Source organism: Bacillus rossius, chromosome 2 (assembly GCF_032445375.1).
Source record: "Bacillus rossius redtenbacheri isolate Brsri chromosome 2, Brsri_v3, whole genome shotgun sequence".
NCBI lineage: Eukaryota > Metazoa > Arthropoda > Insecta > Phasmatodea > Bacillidae > Bacillus > Bacillus rossius.
Genome location: NC_086331.1, coordinates 45,700,219 through 45,718,757, shown reverse-complemented (window position 1 = coordinate 45,718,757; position 18,539 = coordinate 45,700,219). Strand labels below are relative to the sequence as shown.

Here is an 18,539-nt window from a genome sequence, read left to right as displayed (position 1 = left end):
TCCATTGCAATAGTCTTGTTAGCTTTTCGGGTAACTCTTCTACATGGATGATAAGATGGTGCGACATCTAAAACATATCACACCACCTATACATAACTATAAAACTAAGAGGTGTTTTCTTTACATAATATTAAAGCACAATGTTTCCTTGTGGCGTAGGAGATTTAGAATTTCCATTTATCTAGAAAAATGGGCTTTCAGAATGTTTTTTAACACACAGTGTTTCGGAAGGTTTTTGAAGAAAAAAATTGACTACACGTTTTATTTTTTTTCAGCTGAATTCGGGCATGTGCCTGAAATATAATTAATCTGTAGGAAGCGCAATGGTTTAAAGTATTGATGTTGAAGATTTTAAAAGATTTATTGAAAAAGTGTGAGAGAACGAGCGAGTTGAGTGAGAAGATGTGCGGGAGTGGAGAGGTTAGCCTCTCAGCCACATGTGCGCAGTTACGGACAAAAAATAATCCATTCCGCCTCCCCATGGCGAAGGATGAGTGAAAGAGAAACCTGCTAAACCTTCCCCTCCTCCGGGCACGATAGAACCTTATCGGCTGTGTGTTAGAGGGAGAGCGAGATACAATCTTCGAGGTTTTGTTAGTTACCGCTAGATGGCAGGCCGCAGAGCGACCACCAGCGACACCCTTCCCGTATGAAGGCCATCTCGCCACTGACGAGCTGGAACTAAGCTCCTGACCTCCCTACATAGTAACGGTCACCCACATAGGCACCTAGACTCTTTAGTGGTCATATGATACAAAATTCATTGTTTTCGGTCCTGTGACCATTTTTTACCATGCACCAATTGCCTTAAGCAGGATTCAATTTGAACTTTTTCAAAAAAATTGATAATTTATAATGTTTATAAACGACATCTTCTACCTGATGGTTTTCTCTGAGTTTCCCTATTTTTTAACGTGAAATTTCGATGGATTTCTACGTTTGCTTCAACTTTACTGGGTCAGATGAGTATTTTTTTTTTCGTGTGCTTCTGCTTTTTTACCTGACAAGAATTTTATGATTTTCTCTTGAGACCTATCGAATCCTTACTTCTCTTGCGAACACCAAGTATACATCCTCCATAATGTTCACTCTGAGAACTGGCGAATGTGACCTTATTTAGAAATAAAATTGATTCTCACATAGCATTTTTCAGTGAATTCTAGGGTAAAAATCCACCATAGTCAGATTATTTATACATGTGACTGGTTATGCGCTGAGAATTTCGGTTAGTTTAAACAAATGATAATAACGATAACACTTGATTAAAATCCACTATTTTGTTACATATAAGAAATGGTAGCTTGTTACGAGGACAACACAAATTTGATTTTCTTTCCCTTGAGACCTATCGAATCCTTACATCTCTTGCGAACACCAAGTTTACAACCTGCATGCTACATAATAACATAGCATTATTAACAGTATGAATACACCCATCATACTCTGAAACGAAATGGGTTGAAGATCGGAATACATAGGCTACATGGTTACATTTGTAGACAGATGGAGAAAATTGGTTACATTTGCTGCCGAATTGACTACATTTGTAGTCATATGTGGAAAACATTTATATTTGCTTAGCTAATATTATGTACTATGTATAAGGTTTATCTTATTAGAAATAAATAATTAAGTACTTTAAATCAGCATGTTGCAAAATATGTTGGTGAGAAGCGGAATTACTTAACCATGTATTATTTTAAATTCGGAATTAACTCTCGCTGATAGTTTATTTTAATTTTTTCTATTTAAGTTTAGTATTTGCGTTTGATCTTTCAGGTTGCTTCTGATATTTGTTGTAGAAACAAATATGGATTCTGGATCGGTGCTATTAACTTCATGAAAAGGTCACTGGTGTAGATATTTTTCAGGGGTTTTAGTTTGAGAAAGAATGATCATGTCAAAAACCAACTATATAAAATGTTGAGTTTTGATCGGTGTGACAGGTATTTTTCTCTAAGAGAGAGCTTAAAAAGACATTGCAAGACTTTAAAAGTTATGCTCACTGATGAATGTTATTCCTTGGGATGAATGTTCGTAGCTTTTCTGATCTCGACACAGAACTTGAAATTAAGGATGTTGAAGGTTTAAGGAAGACCGAAGACGATGGACGTATCATTATTGTGACAAGTGAGAATATGTTTCAGCCCATTTATCCAGAGCCTTCAATCTTTGAGAACGGATGGACACTTATAAAGTATATTTCAAGACAAAGAAGAAGCTTCGATGCCTAAGATTACGAAATATGACAGTAATCTGGATGAGTATGTTGATCAAGATAATGGCTGTGTCGATGATATCTGAGAAGATGATGATGACAATGCCTATGTAGCTGGTGTTAAAAAACAAGAATCTTAAGATTTTCAGAATAATGGCAGAATAAGAGATATTATATGTGTCTTGGGATGGTCTAAATGATTTGGTATCCAGGGCGATACATTAAATTGTTTCTTTTTGTGTAGGACCCTATACTGATATGGATGAAATCACCTCCATTCTTGAACTCATGCATAGTTTTTCGACTTGTAATTTTTACATTGGTGGTATTTGAATGATTTTTATGTCAGATTGAATTCAAAGGGTGTTGGGGGTAGCTGCAATATGCTAATGTGCAGATTAATTTGATGGTGTTGTGGGTTGTTTTGATAATTTATCACTATGAATTATGGATTTAATGTGGGTATTGTAGGTATGAAGTTATTTACACAAAATATATTTTGTGAGCAACTAATGTTTTCGCTCAAATACTATGCTTAGTTTCACACATGTATGTGTATGTTCTGAATGCAAAAAAGTATTAGATTTAAATTTTTCTAACTATTTCCTTTCATAACTATAACATTTACCATGTCAAGTATTGTCATGTAGAAGTTTAACTGTGTGTGTAGATAATGTCTGTGTGCTGAGGGACTCTTGGGTCCACGATGCCATGAATTGCTTGAGACTGTTGTGGATAGCTCAGGCTCTCAGGCATTATTGAGAGATGAGTCATGATTGTGAAAGTACCTCGCGACCCCATCTCTAATTGGCAAAGCTAATAGTGGTTGTACTTGGTCCAAGCTATAGAGGTTAATCATACTTGTTGCATGGTTCCTATATGTTTTTACCCCATACCCCTTCACACATCACAGACCTACCGAAACTCAGGAGTTATTATAAACACCTGCACCTGAGCTACGTTTTGTGCTAAAATTGTAACAATTTTTAGGTTTGGTTTGTTTCAAGCAAGGGGCTTCTTTGTTATATTGAGGGGTAGTATGATTAGTTGTAGTTTGTGGGTTAATTTGTTGGATTTCGTGTAAATGAGTGGGTTTTAGGCTGTGTATTCATTTTTTTCCTTTCGTAGATAGCTATGTATATGATCTTTTAAATAATTTTGTTAGCTATCAGAACTTTAAACATTTTTTCTGCTAGCTTCTTCTGTGTACTTAAACTTTTGTGTGAAAATGTAGCTGTGCGGCTTTTGAATATTTTTTCGTTTAATGCTTCTCTGTACTTAAACATTTGTGTGGAGAGGGGGTTGTGTGGACTTTGAATATTTCTGCGCTTAATGCTTCTGTGTACTTAATCTTTTGTGTGAAAATATAACTATGAAGGGCTTTGAATATTTTCAGCTTAATGCTTCTCTGTATTTAAATATTTGTGTGGAGAGAGGGCTGTGTGAACTTTTAATATTTTTCAGCTAAATGTTTCTTTGTACTTAAAAATTTGTTAAAGTTACCAGTTATAAGGTTTTGAATATTTTTTGACTACTTCTGTGTAACTTGTTAGTTACAGTGCTTTAAGATTTTTGATTTTTTAGATTATTGTCGGGCAAGGTAGTGCTAACTTAAGGATTGGTTTATTGAAGCTGTATTTTGTAGATTTGAAGTAATGTATGCAAACATTTTAATGTAATGGCTAGCTACATGGTTTTGTTAAGACTTTTGGTAATGTTTTCCGTACGTTCGGCTTCCTTTGCGTGTTCCGTGCATTGAAAACAGACTACCGATTGTTGTGATGACATCAACCATGCAGAAATGACGTTTCTGCTCTGCTATCTATACGGCAGCTAATAACTGATACCGTTACGAACGTCAGTGTGCTGACAACCTGCAGCATGACCTCAAGCAGTGTGATATGTGTGGAAAGATGGTTGTTCGAAGTGATAAATTGCGATAATATCTTACAACATGTACTGGTGCTGCCCTCACGACTTCAGTCACCTGATGTAGGTTATGCTTCAAAACCTTCGAAAACTCCAGCCATGTCACACATCATGAGAAGACGGTTTGCGTTCTCAACCCTAGCCATAAAAGGTATTCAAGTGGGAACTATGCTAAAGTGTTCGCCAAGGATCGTAAGTTGAAAGCACATACCAAAGTGTGCAAGGGTCCTGATCCAATATCAGCTAAGAAGCAGAGAATGGCTGCGCTTAAACCTGTAGTCATACCTAAGCCAAGCACCAGCCGAACATAACTGGTGACTGAGGCGGGTTTTGGCCAACATCTAGGACCTCATCATTGCAGAAGTGGGAATCTGGGGGTAACTTGAAGACTTGTGTGGTAGAAAATAATACTAGTTCTGTCAAGGACACATGTACATACTTGGACTCTATGAAGGTTAAACTAATAAGCCAACTCGTAGAGGTAATTGAAGATGATGGTCCACTCAAGTATTACATCGTGCTTGAGTGCATTTGTGAATAGCCAATGTGTACGTGTGAAGACAAGAGGGCCTACAAAACCACGAAAGTTCCACTCTTTGCAGTTCGTGAAGTGTAGGATGTCATTACTGAATACATCTTTAAGATATGTAAAGAGGAAGAATAATAATTATGATGGGGGTCCGGATGGTCTTTGTCTGGTGTTAAGCGTCTACAACTACACATTATTAAGCTTGGTCCACTTTGAGCTAGCTCCTACATCGAAATACCTACCTGTATCAAAGAAAAATATGCGGTGGTCAATCTGTAAATATATAAATGAGCACATACATTTTAAGTGTGCAATTCTGGTCAATTTATATGCGGGTGAGGTTCTGAGCATGGTAATCAGTGCAACAATGACTTGGAGGGAATGTTCAACTTAACTAACGAGTTTCGCAATCAACTCCGCCAGATCCCTCTGTTCGAGAAACAGAATCCTCGTGCCTGCATAAACATCTATAGCATCGACGAAAACCAGATGATTGTATTATTACGTGTCGCTCTATAAGAGAAAAGAACATCACTTCAAACTTATGTTCTTGGTCTTGAATATATGCGGTTTTTGTGAATTGTGTAGATTATTGTTTCGAATTATGCTGATTTGTGTGTGAAATATGATGAATTATGTTTGAAATATGAGTATTAGTGTTTTAAATGTGTGTTCACATTAGTAATAAACACATTTGTACTCTTATAGAGGAATGATTCTGTGTTAATAAATTAATTTAATGTATTGTGCTTCCATTTTTTTTGAGTCATATATCTTTTATTGAGTTAAATTTTTTGTATTGGTCTTGGAATATATTGAGAGGTATCCATTTGTATTTTGAATTCCTGACACCAAATAAGAAATTTACGCATTTTAATGAGGTCGCACTTGAATAAAAATATCCATTATTCATTCGTTAAATAGTTTAAGTACAGCCTAGAAACACTCGTTTGTAAGATGATTCTCTTCCCCCTTGAGGTCTGGCAAAGCCCTCTATCTGTAAAACAAGGCTGGTTAATGTTAAGAATGGCGTGTCTATAAAAGCAAAGAAGTGAAATGGTAGCAAAATATTGGATGACTATCATGATCCCGAGAAATGAGAAGAGGATGATTCTAATAGTACTATACCAGGTCTTGTTAATTATTTGGAACTAAAAGTTAACGAAGAAAGTAGCATTATCATGGGGAATTAAAAAAAATATTTTACACCAAGTTCTAGCCGCCTCCATGTAATTGAGAGCACTTTAGAACAGCCTAAAGCTGAAAATGTCGAATAATGCTATGATTCACCTGAAGCTTACAAGAATTAAATCTATGATTAAGAACGTGAAGCTCACAAAATCGAATACTGTGATAAAATTTTGAGACCAAAATGATGGAAACGACTTATTAAACTAAATTATTCAGATTAGGCTTATAATGGTCAGTGGAGCGATTACAATTTTAATGACTTTTAGGCTGGTATTAAAAAAGGAACTTCAGAAATCTTAAAAGTGTTAGTAATAAAAATTTACGTAAGATGTTAGAAGCTGAAGAGATTTATTACACCACATGGAATATTTTAACATATTGGTAAATAGGTTAAGACTTCTACTTGCCTCGCAAAAATGAAGAATATTTACCCAATACCAAATGCATGCTACATACAATAATAACTTGTTTTGTCTGCATGTGTTTAAAAGTGAAAAACAAAATTATACTTTGGATAAAAAGGTTTGTTTTATTTATTGTAATATAATTTCTAGCTAAGGTTGGGTTATCGTAGTACAACTTATAACTTAAAGATGTAAAAATCGTAATAAATGACTAACAAAATGAAGAGTCATAATAACGTCTTACCGGTAATTGTGGCGGGTACGTGCTATATTGTAACTAAAATCATTTGGAGCCAAATGTGGTTGAAGGCATTGCAGCCGGCTTGAGCTGGAGCCTATCATTTCCTTTACTATTTTAGCTAATGTATCTTAGATATCGTATCCTACTGAGTTCAATGTTTTATCCAAATGTGTGTCCGTTTCATTGAATGTTTGTTGTCAAGTCTGTAGCTAGGGCTGAATATGTAATGGTTAAAAAACCACTTGATCTTGTAGTAAGCATAAAATACATATTTCAGGGATTTTTCTGCTCTACAGTAAGCTTTAAAGTTGCTGAGTTGGTATTTGTATACCAAGGTTTTTTTCTATGTGTTTTTGATGTATCCTTGTAGTCTCGTGGTCTTGTAGCCTGGTAGTATTGTAGACTCGTATCCGATTGGAACCTTGTAGCTTGTAGCTTTGTAGCCAAGAAGTCTTGTAGCCTTGTTCGGAATATATAATTAAACAATGTTCACAGAGATAAAAGGATGGGTGAATTTGTGATTTATTCCTGCTCTAAAGGAAGCCATATGAAGGGAGTTTGCAGCAAAAGGGAGTTATATGTGGATTTATATGTTACAGAAAATACAGAAAAACTGTCATGGTGCCTGTTAATGTAAAAGATAACTCACTCCTGGAAACTGTTTATTTTGATGCAAATAAACTAGGCGCAATAAAACTTAGAGCTTAAATTGAATATTAGGTGTGTATTTAAAAATGGTCGACATAAATATTACGTATTGTTAAAATACGTTTTTACCATCTTAGATGTTACTACTTGAGAGATTAACGATGTTCGGCGATACGTGGCGGATTCTATGGGGAATAAATTCAGCCTACCAAGTACCCAAGCGATTATTTAGTAGAAAAATTGATGTATTAGAAAGATGATCCCTTGTTTGTGTAGTGGTTAGGATTCGATAAAAGTGAAAATCAGTTGGATAAAATCTACTGATGCCATATAAATTTTAATGTTTTGAAATGTAAATTTTTATATTAATAAATGCAAGTCTAATAAATAAAAAAATGTATTTATATATGTACTTTTTGAAACTTTTCACCAGTTACCAGAGTTTGGGATGTTCGTCGAAGGTGCTGAAAATGGTATTAGGAGGCTGGGGAGTGTGGCGTCAGGTCTAAATGAAGCAGCTATTTGGAGTGTGGATGGTTCCGGGTGAGGGGGAGGGGGTAGGTCTTCCGACGTCAAAGGCCATGCGTCAGTGACGTGTGTGCTTGGCATGCACGAACAGGACTGCAATAGATGGGTGGGGACAGTTCAACAATTGCACCCTTAGGATGTATCATTCGTAGTTATCAACAGAGCTAGTAAGAGTGTCTTGCCAGCGATGAGAAAATTGTTGAGGGGGATTTCTGTGCATGCTGTCAGGAGGCTAGCGGTCCGGAAGAAGCACTTGCAATGGATGAAGACGAAGAGTCCAGGGAAGACATCGCAGATATACCTGTGAACACCTCCAATCTGTTTGTGGAGGATATTGCCGCTGTGGTGGTGGTATATTAGGCTTTTATTTCTCAATTATCGACTTCGGAGCTGTGTGAAGCTTGTATAGTTGTGTGGACAGAGTATTTGATGGCTAGTATGGAAAGTACTGTGGAGCGGTGTGCTGTGAAGGGGGTCGGTAACGCCTTCTGAATGGTATTGTGTTAACAAGGGTGAGAAGATGGTGCGAAGGATTGTGTGTTTTATTAAATAGTGTTAAATATTTTTTTTGATATTTTATTTACTTCGACTTCTTGCCACGACTTAAAAAAATACTATTTTCATTTGATATGAAGTGCATCTCGTAGCGGCAGTAGGTAATAGCTGAGGTGAGTGTTGTAAGCGATCAGACATTAAGTTGAAACGTAAAATGTTCGATTGTGCTTCCTTTTTGTTGATTGTGCTTCCAAATGTGCTTCCTTTTTGCTGATTGTGCTTCCAAATGTGCACCCTTTTTGTTGATTGTGCTTGAGATTGTGCTTCCAAATGTGCTACCTTTTTTTTGATTGTGCTTCCGATTGTGCGTCCTTTTCTATGAATGTGCTTCCGTCAAATTGTTTATTATTTTAACGTAACACCTAAATCATTCAAGGTACTAATACTTATAAATGTCTTTGAGAATGGTTAAATGTAATTATACGCAGACATTAAAAATATCTGCTTCCATGCAGCTTTAAAACACGAGTACGCAAACATGAACTTGTTTAGGAATGTAATTATACGCAGGAATTAAAAAAATATCTGTTTCCATGCAGCTTTTAAACACGTGTACGCAATTATGAACTTGTTTAGGAATGTAATTATATGCAGACATTAAAAATATCTGCTTCCATGCAGATTTTAAAACACGAGTACGCAAACATGAGAAGAGAATATTACTTGTGAGTTAGGACTCTGGAAAATGTCTGGTCCGCAAAAATGGAGTAATAAATGTTTTTTAAAATTATCATTACTTTAACTATCACATCCACGGTAGTATTGATAACATATATTTTAGTTAAAACCTATAAATAATAAGACTTTAAGAAAAAATGGGGGTTACAACAACGAAATGACTGTGGATTTTTTTGGATTTTTGTGGATTTTGTGGAATTTTGTCTATAAGGGTCATAATAATGTTGGTAGAAATTTAAACTCGATCTAACATACACTAACGTACTTTAGAAATCTACACCCGATGATGACATCCATCAGATGAATTCAAGATGGTGGTCTCCACTAAATAACATGGCTGCCTCCGGCATACAACGATGGTATATATTTTTTATTTTGATAATAAATTTATTTAAAAGAATGTCGTGTAACGAAAAACTGTAACAGGGATAAGTGAGGTGTTCGATGACGATGTCATTGTAACATAGGAGTGGTGTGCTAGATGGTGTATTCGTAATTTAGAGGAGTGGGGTGTTCGATGCACAGGTATTTAATTAAAATTTTATTTTTTAATTTATTTTTAAATTTTATTTATAAATTTAATAATTTAATTTATTATAATTTTTTTTATTAAAATTGGATAATAAATAAAGATTTTCAAGATGGCGGACGAAACTTGAAATGGCGGAATGTTCTAGAAAAAAATGGCGGAATGTTCTAAATGGCCGTCGGGGTCAAATGTCAAGGTCAAATCCAAGATGGACGCCGGAAGTGACATAATCCAAGATGGCCGCCGGAAATGACGTAATCCAAGATGGTAGCCGGAAGACACATAATCCAAGATGGCCACCGTGACTCCCCAACTCCCCCATCACCCACCGGTGTCCCAGGACCTATTTTATATACCTACTTATATAATCAACCTGAAGAGTAAAGAGGATAATTGTGTATAAATTTAACTTACTAGATAATTGTTACAAAATTTGTAGGTATTTTCCATTAGCAATTTTGCAAATCAAATTATATTAAATGATGAATAAAAATTAACAAATTTGAAATAAAATGTATATTCGACCGTCCATGCCACCGCAGGACTCACTCTCCAACGGCCTGTCGAGGAACATTCAAGTGGGGCCGGGTATTCGCGCGGCTGGTCACCGCGGCAGGCTGCAGTGGTGTCGACCGTTACGCTTCAAGAGGCAGCCCGGGCCAGTGGTGGCTCTGGCATCGTTCCCAGGCAGCGGGAACACGTGGGTCCGCTATCTCCTGCAGCAAGCTACAGGTCAGCGGAGTTGGCTGCACACCCCCTGGTTGCAGGACAAGCTTGCTGTTACCCCGGTAGCAAGTTTGGTCGGGCCCACTTTGGTCAAACGTTTGCCTTAGCGTTGGGCCAACGTTCGCCTTAGGGTTCTGCCAATGTTTACATGTCACACGAGTTCACGTCAACCCACCGTATTTTTTTAACGTTTGTAATCCAATGCAATAGAAATACTATTTTTTTCAAGTGAAAACTTCTTTTTCTGCGTTGAGCGATTTTTGGTAGGGGCAAAACTTATGGGTTCGCGTCACTGACATGCTAGTGACGTGTTGTGCCAGACTGGCGACGTGCAGCGGCCAGTGTACATGTATACGCATATATACACTATTACATTGTAAATACTTGACTGTGACATGTGCGTGTTGGATTCTTTTTGGATGGTTAAAATCTTGTGGGTTCGCGTCACCGATATGCTGTAGTAGCAGTAAGTGAAGTTAAATTGACCGCGTTGAGCGATTTTCTTTTGTTATTTATTTACTTAATGAATGTTGATTATTTGTGGATTTAAGATCAAAGTTTTTTGATTTTTCAAAGATAAAACTTCGTCTATTCTAATTTTAAAGTTGTAGGGTTTTCACATTATTTTTATTTTGCAAGGAAATTTTAATGTTATTGTATGGTACATATTGCGAGTATTGGCTGTTTTTTAGTAGGTAGTTAAGTTAGGTTATGTTTATTTTCTTTACATTATTTATTTGCGTAGTAAATTTATTCCAATATCAGTTTATTGATTTATGAGAGGCAATGTTGATTAATTGTGGATTCAAGTTAATATTTTTTTTTTCAATGATAAACTTCATTTCTTATAAATTTAAAGTTATCATTGGTATGGGAAAAACTTATGGGTTTGCGTGACCGATACGCTAGTGATATAAAACCAAAATCATTTTCTTACGTATATTTGATGTAGAAAAGACGTCATATTACACATTGAAAAAAATGTTTGAAAGTTTTCACTTCTGTCGACAGTCCCCAGGACTGCCTTTTGTTTTTTTTTATTTACAGAAAAGTATCTATTTTTTGATGTAAAATGTTGGCTAAACAACATTGGACCAACAAAAAAAACACATTAATTACCAAAATGAATGTTTAACAAATATGTGGCCAGTAAGGAACCAACAAACTTAGTCTAAAACATTCTATCTTGTGTATCCTGCCATATTCTGGCTTGAAGGATTAAAGTAATTCCTGATTGCTCACAATAAAATTTGTGAGCTTTCGTTAGAAAAGATATAATGTGATAACGTTGTTTTAATAATGCATGTAGGTATTTCAAAGCAACACTTTGCTAATTTTCCCAACAATTTTCCAACCGCTGTGTCAACATACCTTGCTACTGGATAAGCCTGTCCCAGCAAGCCTAGATGCCTCGATGGGCGAGTAGTCATATGACTCGCCTTCCACCAAGGCGATCCGAGGTTCGATTCTCGATGCGGCCTGACACATGCCAGTCACTGCCATGAGCCAGTTGGGTCTTCCTGTAGCACTGACGTTTACTACCACCAATGCCTTCAGTAGTATAGAATAGGGGCTCCGGGCACAGGCTTCAGGCTGTGGTGCCTGTGGTGCCGACCGCCATCTTGGATTGTGATGTCACGGCGGCCATCTTGGATGGTTGTGACCTTGACCTTTGACCTTGACCTTGAATTTGATCCTCAAAAATCGCCAAAATCCGCCAAAATTGAGCAAAATTTGCCCAAAATTCCTCAAAATTCGCAAAAATTTCCATTTCTGTGGAAAAAAGTTCCACCAAAAAATCTCAAAAAATTCCACAAATTAAAAATTTCTCTTTTCAAAGGAAAAATTTCCCGTTTCGAGGGAAAAATTTCCGTTTTTAGTCCTTAAAAATCCCAGTGGCTAAAAATACCTAAAACTGGCTTAAGCATCCTTAACTCAAGCCTCAGTTAAGCCATTTCTAGGAATAAGGATACCATGACCGCCATCTTGGATTATGACATCACCGTTACAATTTTTGTTACGGTCGCCATCTTTAACTTTTTTATTTATTATCCGATTTTAATAAAAAAATTTAAAATTTATAAAAAAAAAATCAAATAATAAAAATTTAATAAAAATATATAAAAACCATACTTTTTCGACACGGAGCTCGGAGTCCTCAGTTCGAACCCGACGAACGCAAAAAAATAAAAATGACGACCGATCCTTCCCTCGTGGTGGGTGCTGGCAGACTGACTCCCACCACTTTTTTTTAAAGCATATATATCGTCAGCTGGTATGACGTCATGACCGCCATCTTGTCTTCGATGATGGAAACCATCATCATTGTATCGTCGGCTAGAGTGCACCGACGCCATGTTAGTTTAATTCGTATCCTCTAGAGTGCAGTAATCATTTAGTATTGCACTGACACCCGCCATCTTGTCATTTGGCCGCCATCTTGAAATCATGTAATAATGTAGCTAGAAATTCGGGAAAAGTTCCAAAATTCATTAAATAAATCACTCATTAATTTACATATTGATTCGATCGATTCCCGTCCTCGGTTCGATACCCGATCGTTGCAATAATGTTTAATTTTATGTAAAAAAATAATTTCAATAAACTATGTTCATCATTCGTAAAGAGACTCTAAATCCTCTACGACCACCATCCTATCAGACATCAAGACCACCATCTTGGAAAATTCGTAATTATATTGCTAGAGATCCGGGAAAAAGTTCAGAAATCATTAAATAAATTTCCGATCAATATACTGATTAATAAGATCGACTAAGGTACATGGTACGATCTAGGATGATGCAAAAAAATTAAATATAACATCAATTTAACATAATAGTAACAGGTTCGAGGAATTAAACACCGCAAGTTCTTTTACAAACATAATATTTATTTCATAATTTCTATTCTACTACAGGATCACTTACGAAAGCCAGCAACCTTATAATCATTTAGTTCCGCAGCGGTGTGAAATGACTAATTCTTAGCTCCAATCGGTTTGTACTAGACAGAGTCCAGCCAGAAAATTTACAGACATAGTCCACCTCTTCTTGACAGAGTTTCTAGATACCGTTTTTAACAGTTTGCTTCACATCTTTAGAACTGTAAATTACTGCAGCTGATGTCTTGAATGCACACTTCTTCACTTTGTCATCGAACGGATATGGCTTTCCATATATACAGTCCAACCACAAGTTATATTTCAAAGGTCCGTTTGTTGCTACATCATCAGTAAGCTGATTGATTATCTTCTGTCTAATATCGTCAAGAAAATTTCAAATGTCCTTCGAATCACCGAACGTATTGAGATAATAGTAGACTTTCAATGTTCCACGAAATGCAGACTGCGCCAATGTAGAAGCCATTATCGTTCACTTGTAATGCTCCGAACACAGTCTTAGGCTTAGTTCAGTGTGCTCCTGATTATTCTTATCAATATTTTGATGGTTAATCCGTGTGCTTGCGATCATTCCTGCGGTTTCGGTCAAAGGTCAAGGTCACACCCATCCAAGATGGCCGCCATGACGTCACAATCCAAGATGGCGGACCGTGAGAAATCTGAGAAGCACTAGAAGAAAGGACGAACTTTTTTCTCCTTGGAGACTATCGAAGCCAACCTTCCTTTGCGATCGATAGTGAGCGTTCCGCATCCCACATTAATGAAATAGATATTATTTACCTGTAAGCCACACGCGGCGACATCTGTTGACGACAGCCAGAACTACTTGCATCAATTTGCTTTGCATTAGATAATTTAACTCTCACTGATGAAATATTTAAAAAATTATATTTAAGAAATGGTTCCAATTGGAGAAAACTGACAGTTTGTATCTAACATTAGTCACAGAAGCTACCATGGATCGTGGTTTGTTATCTGCAGCTGAATCGGAAGGAAGCCGCTGTAGATACTGTGGCAAGGATTTTGCCATGAGAAGGAATGCTAGACGTCATGAGAAGAATGATTGTGCTAGAAACCCACTATGCTATATGTTAAGCTGTAATCGTTGTAGCAGGTTGTTAACACGAATTGACAGCTTAAAAAGACATGGTAGAACATGTAAAGTCCAGACTACTTACGGCATAGAGGACACCGATGGATCCACTAGACTAAAGAAGAGTGATCTGCATTACGACAATAATTTTTCTTGTCCTGAGCGTGATGGTATAAGCTCACCCGATCGTGAGGAAGAACATAAATTGAAGGATGCTAATGGCTTCGGGAAGACTGAAACTAATGGAAGTATCAACACCGTGAAAAGTGAGAATACATTCAAGCCTATATTCAGTGGATCCTCCATTCTTTGTAAAAATGATGGACTCCTAAAAAGGAAGCATGAAGACGATGAAGACACTTCGACATCATCGATAGCGAATTCATACGGTAATCTGGGTGAAGAGGATGTCTTCTACAGTGATTGTAACAGTGACTCTGAGGCTGTTGACAAAGGCATAGACTGTAATGAAGCACCTAGAACTGACAAGATCGAAGAATGTGGCGATGTCCTGAGACCGAAACGATGGCAATGTCGTGTTATAATAAATAAATCTGATAATGCTTATTATGATCACTGGGACGATTGTGATATTAACAGTATTTATAATAAACAAGCAAGTAAGATGGTGGTAGAAGAGATTGATTACACATCATGGAAAGATCCAAACATATTGCTTGACCGGCTAAGACTTCTACATGACTCGCTTTGTGCAGGAAACTATTTGTGCATCAAAGAAATATCCTTCATACTCAAAGAACTGAGGAAAGCTGGCTACATACAATAATGGCTTCTTTTACTTGTATTTGTGTAATGTTGAGAAGCAATTAAATATTGAAAGTAAAAATTAAAAGTTTTTATTTCTTGTATTCTAATTTCCAAATAAGCCTGTGTGTGTGTTTCCGCTACTGTATGTGTGATCATTCCTTTTTCTGTGTGTACTGTGTGTACGTTCCGTTTCCTGTGTGTACTGTGTGTACGTTCCGTTTCCTGTGTGTACGTTCCGTTTCCTGTGTGTACTGTGTGTACGTTCCGTTTCCTGTGTGTACTGTGTGTACTGTGTGAACGTTCCATTTCCTGTGTGTACTGTGTGTACGTTTAGTTTCCTGTGTGTAGTGTGTGTACGTTCCGTTTCCTGTGTGTACTGTGTGTACATTCCGTTTCCTGTGTGTACTGTGTGTACGTTCCGTTTCCTGTGTGTACTGTGTGTACGTTCAGTTTCCTGTGTGTACTGTGTGTACGTTCAGTTTTTTGTGTGTACTGTGTGTCCATTTAGTTTCCTGTGTGTACTGTGTGTCCGTTTAGTTTCCTGTGTGTACTGTGTGTCCGTTTAGTTTCCTGTGTGTACTGTGTGATCATTACTTTTATTGCACGTAAATTGCATGTATTGTGCGTACATTGTGTACATTATGTGTTGGAGCTGATGGAGCTGTTGGAGCACTTGAATCTAATGGTCAATTGAAGCATAGAAGCAAAATGTAGATGGATCTGATGACGTTAATTGTAGCTCTTGGAGCCTGGCGTATATTGGAGAGATCGAATTTTTTTTCGATCAAATGATCCTCTTTTTTAATTTGTAGATTTGACTCTAGTATTATTGTAAATGGTTCTTGATTTGACTTGCGTATTATTCCATACGGTGCATGTATATAAGCGAGTCCTAGACAGCGGGTCGCTCAGTTTGTTACTGTCGTCGACGGTGTAAGGATCGCCTAGATTATTTCATCTGGTGCATAAGTCGCGTAATTACCTGTTCTTGAGAACTCGATTGCATCTTTACCGACTTAAACGTCGAACTCGATGGACGTTGTACCATCGTCTACGGGAACCTTGATGTCAGCGACGACAATGGTGGAGCAGATCCCGTTGGCAACGACGACGACGTCATCATTGGAGGAGATTTCAACAGATGTGATACCACCAGCAGAAGATAGCTTAATGACTACAGAGCTGGATGTGCAGTAAACCACGACGATCGACGATACGAACTCGATGGAGATTTCAATGGATGCTGATTTGACAACTAGCGAACACCGGTGCTGTTACTGCGACAATATTTTCTCAAACAACAGCAATGCTCGGCGACACGAGAGGAGCGAATGTGCCTAGAACCTATATCGTAAAATGATTGTTTGTGAGAAATGTCATAAACAGTTTGCCAGAAAAGATAATATGAAAACGCACATGAAGGCATGCAAAGGTCCTGCTGTGCGGCAGAAAGTAAAGGTTTCGGCGCAACAACGATGCATCGATGTGCATAAGAGAATGCCTGGAAATAAAACTACTGTTGCAACGTCTGTATCTGGATCAGGTCTGAAAGGATCGTCTTCATCACCACGGTATCCTTGCAGCTACTGCGATACGTTGTTCGCATTTTCCCATGATGCACGAAGACATGAGCGGAGCAAATGCACGAAGAATCCTTCTTGCATGAAGTTGCGATGTGATGAGTGCCTTAAATGGTTTACTCGAATTGACAGTTTGCGACATCATGCGAAAAAATGTAAAGGTGGAGTCTGTGCTCCTACTGCTGAACTACCTGCCGACATTTCGACTCCTCGCTTTAGATTGGAGTCAGGAAAGCGTACAACCAAAAAAACAGATGCCCAGCAACCGATTGTTATGACGTCTGAACATGGAACTAAAACTAAGACTGTGTTCGGAGCATTACAAGTGAACGATAATGGCTTCTACTTGCGCAGTCTGCATTTCGTGGAACGTTGAAAGACTACTATTATCTAAATACGTTCGGTGAGTCGAAGGACATTTGTAATTTTCTTGACGATATCAGACAGAAGATAATCAATCAGCTTACTGATGATGTAGCAACAAACGGACCTTTGAAATATAACTTGTGGTTGGACTGTATATATGGAAAGCCATATCCGTTCGATGACAAAGTGAAGAAGTGTGCATTCAAGACATCAGCTGCAGTAATTTACAGTTCTAAAGATGTGAAGCAAACTGTTAAAAACGGTATCTAGAAACTCTGTCAAGAAGAGGTGGACTATGTCTGTAAATTTTCTGGCTGGACTCTGTCTAGTACAAACCGATTGGAGCTAAGAATTAGTCATTTCACACCGCTGCGGAACTAAATGATTATAAGGTTGCTGGCTTTCGTAAGTGATCCTGTAGTAGAATAGAAATTATGTAATAAATATTATGTTTGTAAAAGAACTTGCGGTGTTTAATTCCTCGAACCTGTTACTATTATGTTAAATTGATGTTATATTTAATTTTTTTTGCATCATCCTAGATCGTACCATGGACCTTAGTCGATCTTATTAATCAGTATATTGATCGGAAATTTATTTAATGATTTCTGAACTTTTTCCCGGATCTCTAGCAATAAAATTACGTATTTTCCAAGATGGTGGTCTTGATGTCTGATAGGATGGTGGTCGTAGAGGATTCAGAGTCTCTTTACGAATGATGAACATGGTTTATTGAAATTATTTTTCTTACATAAAATTAAACATTATTGCAACGATCGGGTATCGAACCGTGGACGGGAATAGATCGAATCAATATGTAAATTAATGAGTGATTTATTTAATGAATTTTGGAACTTTTCCCGAATTTCTAGCTACATTATTACATGATTTCAAGATGGCGGCCAAATGACAAGATGGCGGGTGTCAGTGCAATAATAAATGATTACTGCACTCTAGCGGATACGAATTAAACTAACATGGCGTCGGTGCACTCTAGCCGACGATACAATGATGATGGCTTCCAGCATCGAAGACAAGATGGCGGTCATGACGTCATACCAGCTGACGATATATATGCTTTAAAAAAAGTGGTGGGAGTCAGTCTGCCAGCACCCACCACGAGGGAAGGATCGGTCGTCATTTTTATTTTTTTGCACTCGTCGGGTTTGAACTGAGGACTCCGAGCTCCGTGTCGAAAAAGTATGCTTTTTATATATTTTTATTAAATTTTTATTATTTGATTTTTTTTATAAATTTTAATTATTTTTATTAAAATCGGATAATAATTAAAAAAGTTAAAGATGGCGACCGTAACGAAAATTGCAATGGTGACGTCATAATCTAAGATGGCGGTCATGGTATCCTTATTCCTAGAAATGGCTTAACTGAGGCTTGAGTTAAGGATGCTTAAGCCAGTTTTAGGAATTTTCAGCCACTGGGCTTTTTAAGGGGCCTCCCTAGTAAAATTTTTAGCGCGGTGGGCCACTGGCCACGTGCTACGGCCAGTGGTTGGGCGGGGCGATATACCTGAGCCTGTCGCCTGCGCCGTGGCGGTGGGGGGAGTGGGCGTTTCAGCCTGGGGGGCGGAAAAATGGGAGGGTTGCCATTGTGTGGAGTCCATTTACTACTTATACCTGCGTTATCTGCGAACAAGATC

The 18,539-nt window shown here is 37.5% G+C and overlaps 1 protein-coding gene across 1 annotated transcript in view; it reads left to right on the top strand.

The window, feature by feature from the left end:
• LOC134529262 (WSCD family member AAEL009094) overlaps positions 1-18,539 on the top strand; it is a 489,539-nt gene that overhangs the window by 393,504 nt on the left and 77,496 nt on the right. The window contains exon 3 of the mRNA XM_063363161.1: positions 9,993-10,182. Within this exon, the coding sequence (XP_063219231.1) occupies positions 9,993-10,182 (190 nt within the window). The remainder of the gene's footprint in view (positions 1-9,992; positions 10,183-18,539) is intronic.